Raw genomic sequence first — 10,914 nt, forward strand, 5'->3', positions numbered from 1 at the left:
TGCAGTAATTAATTGCCCAGCCCTAATACGCACCTTTTAAATTGTAAAGAACACCAAGTGTCTCCTGTGCAAAAGCAGTCAGTCATTTATGAAGCTTAACATTGGATCATGCAGGGCACAGTAGTCATACAGCCAGCTGATCCCAATTATCACCTCCCAACTCCCACAGCCAATCACAGCTCTTTCTCTCAACGCAGCGGCGAATTAAAATACGACATTTTTCTCAGTAATCCCTGCTTGCATTAATGCTGATGAACTATGCTGCTGCGACTAGCAAAGCGTAACCTCCTCCACCCCAGCCTCCTCCTTAATGGCATAAACCTTGTTGCACCCTTACATTTAGATTCACGCTACTATGGATTCATTGTTTTTTAACTATTAGTGTATTCAGTGCGTATTGCAATAAATGTATCTATCTATATGGGGGTTTCTAGTAGGGATGCAGGATATTGGATTTTTGCCGATATCTGATATGCCGATATTTATAGATTCATTTTAGCTAATACCGATTATCTATACCGATGTTTAAATATGTTCTACATAACAAAATTTAACACAATTTTAGGTTTGAGGACGAAAAAAGAAAGAAACTTTATTTTCTTAAAACACACTTTAACCCATTAAAGTCTGAAAACACAAATTATAGCCAGAAAATTCTATTTTTTTAGAACTGAAATGTTTATTTCACTTTCTACTGAAACCCAAAAAATCCACGTCCATAAAATTTTACATATATATTTTTATATCTCATTTGATACATTAGGTGTTTTTGGTAACTGATAATCCACTTGAGGGCGTTTTTATCATTTATCAGATTGTATTCAGAAGGTTTTTTTTTTTTTGTAATTTATGATCATATTGATTAGATAGAAGTATCATAAAAGTATGTATCAAATATGATACAACAGACTTTAGGGGGTTAAAGTTTAAAGAATGAGAATTAATAAAGAAAAAGATCTCAACTGACATAGGTCTGTTGGTTCAGCCTAAAACTCCACTACTTCATTAGTATTTATGGCCAGATTTTACAGTTGATACATGCTGTTATGCATGGCCAAAACATCAGATGTAAATATCTGCAACATTTTTTATATCTGCCGATACCGATATCTAGCCGTTAATATCGTGCATCCCTAGTTTCTAGCCATGCACTCCCTGGAAAGTCAAAGCATTCTGCTTGACTGACCCAGGTAGCATCTTTTGAGCAGAGCTTTCTCTGCTAAGAAAAACTATATATCCATTTTGCAATGAAATGGTATATTGTATGAGGAGTGTTCCTGACCAAAATAACTTCTTTTGGTAAAAGGCTCAGCCAAAACTGACATCCTGGCGCCACATCGACAAACATAAATGATATTTGTTAGACAGTGTGACAGTGTAAAGATGTAAACCTGTCCTCAGGAAAAGAGCAGAGACGTTGTTTATGGAAGCTAAATGTGTAACAGATGCTCTTAAGGATGAATGACAGGGGAAACCATTTAATAATATTTGGTTCTTGACCCTCTTTTAGACAAAATAATATCCTAAAATAAGACAATTCAGCAGGAAAATACTAAGAGGAAACACTGAATAATAATCACCAAATTTCAGATCAAGTTGGGGTAAAGCTTTCACTTTTTATTCTGAGGATATTCCTGATCAATATCAGCTAATAAAACTTGTTTGAATGTTTGTTTTCTCATTAACAGTCATTTGGAATTTTATTTGACATCATATATAGTCCTGAAAATCAATGCTTGCGATCACACTGATAATTTACTAGAATATGTCTTTTTTTGTTTAGATAATTTTGTTTTATTAGCTTTGATATTACTAAGTTATGAACTTCCCCCCCTTGTAGGGCCAGTCTCCAAAATCCCAAGTACATCAAACTTTCACCTTTATTAAACCACCATCATGTCTTCCATGCTCCAGCCCTTCTGATGCTGACTGCATGATTTAAATGAGTATAGCGAAGAGTCACATGCACCATGGAGAACTTGGCTGTCATCTCTATTATTAGCACAGAGGTGGGAGACAAAAGAGATGAATATATTTGAGAAGTAGCAGCTCTGACATGAAGTGTCTGCGAATGTGAAACTTAGACAGCGGGACGTTTATGTGACACAGAGCACATCGGCAGTAAAGCTGTGTTGAGTCATCATGGTGACCACCATTACTTCGGAAAACAGAAAAAAAAGGAGAACTTGCGGGCAATGTGGAGCTCAGTAACTTTGAATGACTTCTGTAAAAGCTGAGCAGAGAGAGCTCAGAGAGAGACAGACGAGGGCCGCTTTGACCTGGCAGACAGAGACGAGTCTCTGGTGGAAATGTCTCCACATGAGGAGCATGACTTGTTTTGTTTCCATAGGAAGTAAATACGGTGCCAGATGAGAGGCTGCACGGCTTAAAAATATGTCTGTTACCAAAATAACATCAGCTGAACAGAGTTAATGATACTTCATCTGAAAAATTTATGACTCGACAGGCCTGAGATAAAACCACTCACTTTTTTCTAATAGTAAAAGCTTGTTTGGATGCTGGTATCCCACCATCTTTGAACACACATTCAGGCTGAAGATGGAGCAGAATGCAATGAGGGGATCTATTTTTAGCATCATTATTCCAGCATCGATAAGTAGTGTGAATATTTCAGCACATTTAAAGCAGCAGTCATTGATTTTTCAGGCTCTCTGAGGGAAGCAGAGCAGGCTAAAAAAACCCTGACAGGTTGAGTTAGAGCAGCGACCAAAGATTCAAGTCACTGTTAGTTCAGTTTCAGGATGAGCTGATTATTGAAGTGTCTACATGATAAATGTGGAAGTACATAGACGGTGGCTGTAAACGTCTTTATAAATACAACTCCAGTTCCAAAAAAGTTGGGGCACCGTGTTAAATGATTGTCAAATCTCATAACCCATATTTAATTGACCATAAAACATTAACATCAGATTTTGAAACTGAAACATTTTAACATTTTATGAAACATATTAGCACAACTCAAATTTGAAGGCAGCAACACGTGTCAAAAAACTAGGGACAGGCTTGGAACCGGGTATACGAGGTACAACACAGTTGGCTGTGCCATCCACAAATGACAGTTAAAGCTGTTTATGCAAAGAAGAAGCCATATGTGAACAATATCCAGAAACATCGCCATTTTTCTCTGGGTTAAAGCTCATTTAAAATGGATTGAGGAAACATGGAAAACTGTTCTGTAGTCACATGGATCCAAATTTGAAATTCTTTTTCCAAAACAACACACACCATGACATGTGCACTAAAGAGGACAGGGAGCATCCAGCTTGTTATACTGGCTCAGTTCTAAAGCCTGCCTCTTTCATGGTATGGGGTTGCATTAGGAAGCTTTGACACCTGGAAAGGAACTATCAATGTTGAGAAGGAGATAGCAGTGTTCATTTGGCAGCTATTTTTGATTTAGTCTTAGATGAAATGCCTTTTAGTTTTAGTCACATTTTAAAAATTTCTATCCTTTTTAGTTTTAGTCTAGTTTTAGTCCATAAAAGTCCTCATATCTTAGTCTTTAATTTTAGTCCAAGCTTTTATTTTCTTGCCTAAATCTGGTACCAAATCATGGTACTGTGCTCTCTGCACCCTGCCAAACCTGGGGTCCCTGCTTTCTACAGCCGAGAGGCAGAATAGCTACAGATGCATTGTTTTTGACAGATTTACCCACAGTGGAAAAATATCGCGGATTTTGAATGTCCAACGAAAACTACATTACATTTTAGTCTAGTTTTAGTCATCTTGACGAAAACTAAACTAACTTTTTGTCCGTTTTAGTCATCACAGATCTATTTTTGTTAGTTTTAGTCTAGTTTTTGTCATGGAAAAAAGGCTGTCAACAAATAGTTTTAGTCATAGTTTTAGTTGAAATTAACTGCTAGATAGAGGTTTAACAGCAATATATGCTCCTATCCAGACAATGTCGCCTTCAGAGAAGGCCATGCATATTTCACCTTTACGATGCTAAACCATAATATCACAACAGCATGGCTTCACAGTCAAAGACCCAAGACGGTTGAGCAGCTAAAGTCCTACATCAGACCAAGGTTATAACAGTTTTGGATTTTTCAATAGTTTTTTATTTCTATTTCGTTTTCACTTTATGTGTTCGATTTCAGTTTAGTTTTAATTAGTCTTTACTGCTCCTTTGTTAGTTTTGTTTAGTTTTTATTTTGCAAAAATGCTTCGTTTTGGTTTGGTTTTTATTAGTTTTAGTGTTAGTTTTTTTTCAGATACATGACAGGGCTGAGTAAATAATAAAACAGGCTTCTCATCACTTATCATTTCATTCATTTAAAGATGATGTTTGAATACAACTCCAGACATAGAACTACCACTGTGTGAACTCTTGTCCAATCAGATCAGGCAATTTTACTCTCCCCAAACTTGAGTTTAGGTGCCAGTCAGTCTGGTTGTGTCAAAGACTAAAACTAAGGATATTTTGCCTCCATTTCTATTTTATTTTAGTTAGTTTTGTTTGCGCAGTATGCAGTTTAAGTTAGTTTTCTTTTTATTTTTGGTAAAGCTTAGTTTTTATTTAGTTTCAGTTAACTACAACGAATTTCAAATGTTAGTTATTTAGTTAGTTTTAGTTAAGTATAATAACCTTGCATCAGACAAGAGCGGGACAACAATCCTCACCAAAAACTCCAGCAACTGGTTTCCTCACTTCCCAGGAGTTGTTAAAAGAAGAGGGGATGCTACACAATAGTAAACATAGCCCTGTCCCAACTTTTATGGAATGTGCTGCTGCCTGCCACATCATGAAATGGTAAAAATGTATAAGTTCAAACGTTGGATATGTTGTTTATGTTCTATTGTGAATAAAATACGGTTTTATAAAAATTCCAAATCATTGCATTCTGTTTCTATTGACATTTTACACAGCAACCCAACTTTTTTGGAACTGGAGCATTACCACAGAGGAAGAAAGAAGTCTTTATATATAAAGAGCTGGAAGCTGAAAAGATTATCTTTCTTATTTTCCCCAAAAATGATGTGATTGTCAACGTGTCTAGCAGTTAAATTCAACTTCTCTCCACCTCATAAAGTTGTCATTTGAAATAAGTGTTGAACACATCCAGCAGACGAAAGCCCATGATCATTAGTTGTGTTTTTGTTCAAAAGTGATGAATGAAAGCCCTAAAGCTTTCCCTGCCTGACTATAAGTACACAAGGATTGTTGTTGTGAGACAGAAAGTAATAATCGAGTTATGAAAGGAACATTTAATTTGTCTGGTTCACAGCTAATAGATCAGCTGTTTGAATGCAATGCTAGCAGCGTTTATCGATGTAAACAAACATTAAACATCAGCCTGTGGCATGCACTGATGTCAGCAGACAATTTGTATGTGTTTCACATCAGTTTAATGCTGCCAAGCTAGTCTGCTTTTAAACAGAAGGAATAAACAGCACTTTGCTAGCTGATTCATGGGATTTTTCCTGTATCGTGATTTAAACTTTTAACACTCATTAGTTTCTTCATTGAAAAGGCTTGCTGAGCAATTTTGCACTCCTGCAACCCATATATAAAGATGCAACATACACTCTGATTAGAGGACAGTCAAATTCATATAGGAAGCATTTCGTTAGTGAAAATGAGGCAGTGAATCGTGGTGGCACCTGCACTTGTGGCAGTAACAGCAGCTGCTATCACTGGTTTTATAAAACCAGCCAACCTTTCATACGAGTAAACAGGTGGTTAAAAATGTTTATGCTGTATCTATCGTTGTGAGTGGTCTACCACGGCCCCGTATGTTCACTCACCGTACTGAGAGCGTGAAGTCTCCCGGGTTACTCTTACTGGGTCTGGCCAAAAAGCTCCCATCCACCCCACGAGTCAGCAGGAGGTTTTCAGCCTCCACACCTGTGATGTTGGGGTGGAACCACCTGAAAGAAAGAAAAACACATTATTAACCTCACTGAGGAGAGCAAAGCGTCCCTGTTTAATACATTCAGTAGTAACTAGAACTGTAAATGATAGATTTTATCTAGTTTTTGATGAATTGCCCAGCCCTACTTATATGGGGTAAAGCATTTACTTTAACCTCTTTATCTGAGTGCATCCTCGCTCTGTTTCTTGACTATATAATGAGCTCTATTCACAGTTCAACACAACATAGAGACTCATAGCAGAGCAACAAGAAAGCACTGTACATGGCAAGTTCATCTACAGCCATCCTACAATGCAGCGCTGTGTCTTTAGTGTTCCTGACAAACACTGATCATACTCGAAACTAGACATGACACCAAAAATAGTTGATTTAATTTTACAGCGAGGATGTAAGATGTTCAACACTTTGATGCACATTGTAAACAACAAGTTCTCTGTTGTTTTAATGAGCAGCAGTATTGCTTTAGGACAAAATGAACAAAAAAGTCCTCTACTTTATCAGAGACGTGCTTCGGAGAGAACTGAATCCATCAAGTAAGCAAACTCCTGCGCACTGTTGAAATTCCAAATTAATTGCAAATTACATTAAATCGCAATATGGCCGGCTGCAATTTTCAAATCGCAGAAGGTGCAATAGTTTTTTTAGCCTGAAATTTGTGTAAAAATACTGGTTTAACACTTCATTTGCAGCAGAGAAGTTATGCATTACATATCATGCAATCATTCTTGAGGCATATTTTTGGAATACTGTACAAAAAAATTATATTTTCCTCATTTTTGTATTATTGATAAATATGAGAACAATATAAAATCATCATTCTTTTTAATACAATTCATATCCAATTTGCATAATGAGTCAAAATCATCACAATTAGTTATTTTTTCAAAAATGTTCAGCCCTAGTTTAATCTAATATTGTGTTGGCTATAGTTCAGAATGATTTTTTTTTATTGGAAAATACACGAGATGAAGAACTTAATAGATAATCGCATATTAAATTGCAATATTGGGTAAAAAAAAACACAATTAGATTATTTTCCCAAACCGTTCAGCCCTAGTTAGGATGCTTGTGGGATTTAGACAGATGCAAGAGTTTCTTTGCAATTATTGATCATTAAATGCATGAATTTACTGAATACTGGGTACCTATGTGATCTTTTTGATCCAATAAAGACATGTATCAGTGTTATTCTGATTTGTTCTAAAATCTTACGAAAGTCTGAATTTGACTATTTTTCTGATATATTATATTTTCTCCATATTTCTGCCTTGCAGCCATTCCGTCTGGTTGCTGCAGAGGTGATAGTTCACGTTCTGGGTCCAACTTTCCAAGAAGCTCTTGAGAAAAACATGGAACCTCCAACTCCTCAGGCGTTCTTTCATGAACAGCTCTCACAGACATTTCTCTGCTGGAGCGTGTTCAGACATTAGAGTGTGTTCTTCACCTGTGTGCATGTATCATGTTCAATATCAGTGTAAACACTGTTTTTCCTCTTAGGGATTAATAAGGTTTATATTCTTCTTCTTTTTAGTATAGAAGCTGCTTTGAGCTGCATGACCTTTCAGTTATTTTTGGGACCTTTATATTTTACCTTTCCATTTCATATCATGTATTTTCCTCAATGCAGGAAAGTTTGATTGTCTATATTTGGATACTTTTTCTTTTTTTAAGGCTAATGTTTTAAATGACACTTTCTCCACTGTTATGATCAGGGCCATTAAAACATTACGGATACTTCACTTGGTCCCATTTTAAAGCATGATGCTAGCCTCTCTTTATGAGAGCAGGTAGTTAAAGTTGAAGACATGTCTGGAGTTTGTTGATTTTTTTTTAAATAAATGAGGATAAAAAAAGAAGAGGAGAATGGAAACTATGCACCAGTAAACTGTCAAGAGGAGGGATGAAGAACATCAGATAAAAATAAACACACTTAGAGAATACTTTTAAGAGCGGTCATGGTTTTATTAAGCAGTCATATTTATATCGCTGAGTACCCAAATGTAAGATTTGCACTCATACTTGGTCTGGAAAAATGTAGTATGTAGTTTTTATGAACAAACCCGTTAAAAAGTGCTGAAAATGACACCTTTGTTTCCTGAGACCAATGCAGAGGAAATGAATGAATCCATTAAAACTGTAAGCAAACTTCAACACACTGGAAATTTGGTGTCTTAACTTCAGTTTTGTTGTCTTGGTATCAAAACAGTTATGCATATTATGTGATGATTCTAGATATAATTTCAAAGTTTAAATTCTAGTGTCAAAACAGCCCTAATTAGAACGGAAAATCCAAAATGTCTCTATCTGCGTTTTTTGTCCTGATCATGGAGACTCTGAGTTGCACCGTCTTTGAGCTATTACTGGGACATTGCTTTTTTCCCTTATCGTATGATTTTCTATGTCTGTGGTTATCACAATCTGAAATCATGTTTGATTAATGCAACCTCTATTATTTTACTGATCGATAGTGATACAAAATACAAAGACTTTCACAATTTCAGCTCTTCAATCATATTCTAAACCAAAACAGACAAAGCAGTGTTGAAGACTTGCATTTCCAGTGTTTATGTGCAATTTAGGAAATTGGCAAAAGTTTGCATACATATTTTGGTTGGACTGAGTGTCTTGAACTTCTGTTATTGTTGCTGGGGGTATTCACGGGTGTGGATGTTATCTGATTTTATAAGTATGATTTAAAAATTCTAATTTTAGTATCACAGCAACCCTAAATTAGAACAGAAAACCCCATCATGCAACCTGTGCTGCTACTGTATCATGGTCATTTTATAATGTAGCTTGTAAATCTTAGTAGCTAATAATGCTACTGATGAATTTGGGTTACTCTTTCATTTAACTGTCGTATTTTAGGCACTATTTAATGCTGCTGTTGTGTATTGGTCATGACATATCTACTGCCTTTCCGTATTTTTATATTGCTGCTTTTGCATCTTCGTTATTTTTTATAATGTAGCTTCTAAAGCTTGGTAGCTCATAATGCTACTGATGAATTTTGGTTACTCTTTTACTTCAGTGTAGCATTTTAGGCACTACTGAATGTTGCTAATGTGTAATGGTCATGACATATCAATTGCCTTCCTGTATTTCTATATTGATAATATTGTACCATGGTGATTTTATGATAATGCTCTGCACTTCATATATGTCATAGAACAGGGTCTATTCATGGTTTTACTTATCTAGTGTATTAGGCCCAGGGATGGGAACAATTAATCGATGATCGATTAATTGGTCGTTAAGAATTTGGTCGATCACAGGGGATTTAGTTGATCTGATGTTGGCATTTAACAAAGAGACTAACACGTCTTACTCTGCACTGCACAACAATATCTACCGTCATGATATTGTGAGTGTTTTTTTATTTTTAATGAGGCCTGCTCTCTGTTATATGATGGGCTATTGACTTTGGATTCCTTCTAACTTTATTTTGTGAAAAAAATGGCAGCCAACTAAGGCTATTGTTTGTTGTGGTTGTTTTGGGGTTTGAGCAGTTTTTTGAGATGCTTGCATATTTTTTTGCAGATCCCTGCAGTAGCTAATACAACAGACCATGCCTTGTTGATGTTTAAGAGCTCTAGGCTTTCGAAGAGTGAATATAATATATATATAGTATGTCATATGTCAGGTGTCTGCCATTGTTACTGGGACTTTTATGTGTGTTTTGTGTCAGTTTTATGTGGGACAACAGATGGAAATTAGTGACTCACTAAGTCTGGTGCAATTTCAGAAATGTGCAAAAGTTGTCTTGCATATTTTCCGAAGAAATTCCTGACGGTATGATACATGGTTTCTAATTTTTATTGCAGTGCAATCAAAGGGGATCAAAGTTTAAAAGGCTGATGCTGTCCATTTGTCCCGTCCCAAACGTTGCCAACTCATTCGTGCAAACCAGACAGAGAGCAGCAGTTTGATCGTTATTTCTTATTCATTATAAACAACCAATGAACCATCATGGGGTTAGACTTCTATTTTAGCTGCCATAGAAAAGAGCTGGCACTGAAATCGTTTGTTTTCTGTCTGTATCACACTGAAGTATGGAGGCTCCTCTGAGCTGCACCATCAGCTATTTTTGGCACTTTTCTCTTTTCCATTCAATGAAAAGCTTCAGTCAGACCTTCATCCTCCATATTGTCTTTATGTTCCTCTAAATATAGCCTGCACTGCTGCAGCTATTTTCTGAGATGTTTATGAGACATTAGAGGAGCTTTCCGTGTCCCAGTGTTTACGGTGTTTACTAAACCCAAACATCTTCTGTCCGAGCTCAAACGTTAAGTTGCCGGTCTATGCTAAATGAAGCTAGCTTTTCCACTAGCATCAGATATTTTTCCCCCGAAACTTCGGCTCACTCAGCGCTTGTTTACAGGCACACCATCATCCCCAAACAGCTGAGTTTAGTTAAAGTTAGCTAGCTCAGCTAACACAATCAGCAGACATTGTTTTCTTACCTCCGAGATGTCATTTTTTTCGTTCCTCACTTCCTCGCTGGCAGTTAGCTTTAGCTACAATTAGCTGGCTAACGTTTCCGACCGTTTCTGCTTCGTTCACAGGAGAAAGTGCTTCATCGGCTCAGTCCCGGTCAAAACGGGCACCGAAATCTAGGCATCGAGACCGAATTTTAGGAGCGGGCGTTACAAAAAAACTCCGTAGGCCTCGGCCCGAGAGACTTCAGAGCGAGTCGATTGTTGGACGTCACCAAACATGCGACAAACAGAGGGTGCGCGGTAGAGATGGGCTGTCCAAGTACGAGTCGGATCTTCGAACCGATTCCTCAGTGAGAACGAGGGGAGACGGTTCTTTTAGACGGTTATTTCCCTTTTCATGGGGTTGAACTGACACAAGGCAAATTAAATGGTTGATGGTACAAACCTTTCGTTAAAGGTATGATATTTTTGCACTGTCTAAATTAACCTCCTAAGACCCTGCATCCACATTTGAGGACACAACATTTTTGGCTCTCCTACATTATAGTAATAATTTTTGGTAGTAGAATTGATGT

General features: G+C 36.9%; 1 protein-coding gene across 1 annotated transcript in view; it reads right to left on the reverse strand.

Moving 5' to 3' along the window:
- The window catches only part of ptpn11a (protein tyrosine phosphatase non-receptor type 11a), a 33,842-nt gene extending 23,232 nt beyond the window's left edge, over positions 1–10,610 (reverse strand). Inside the window, exons 1-2 of the mRNA XM_041810242.1 lie at positions 10,364–10,610; positions 5,773–5,895 (exon numbers count right to left, since the gene is read on the reverse strand). Coding sequence (XP_041666176.1) covers positions 5,773–5,895; positions 10,364–10,377 — 137 coding nt within the window. The 5' untranslated portion in view covers positions 10,378–10,610. The remainder of the gene's footprint in view (positions 1–5,772; positions 5,896–10,363) is intronic.
- Positions 10,611–10,914: the final 304 nt, after the last annotated feature.

This window comes from Cheilinus undulatus, linkage group 17, assembly GCF_018320785.1.
Source record: "Cheilinus undulatus linkage group 17, ASM1832078v1, whole genome shotgun sequence".
Taxonomy (NCBI): Eukaryota; Metazoa; Chordata; class Actinopteri; order Labriformes; family Labridae; genus Cheilinus; species Cheilinus undulatus.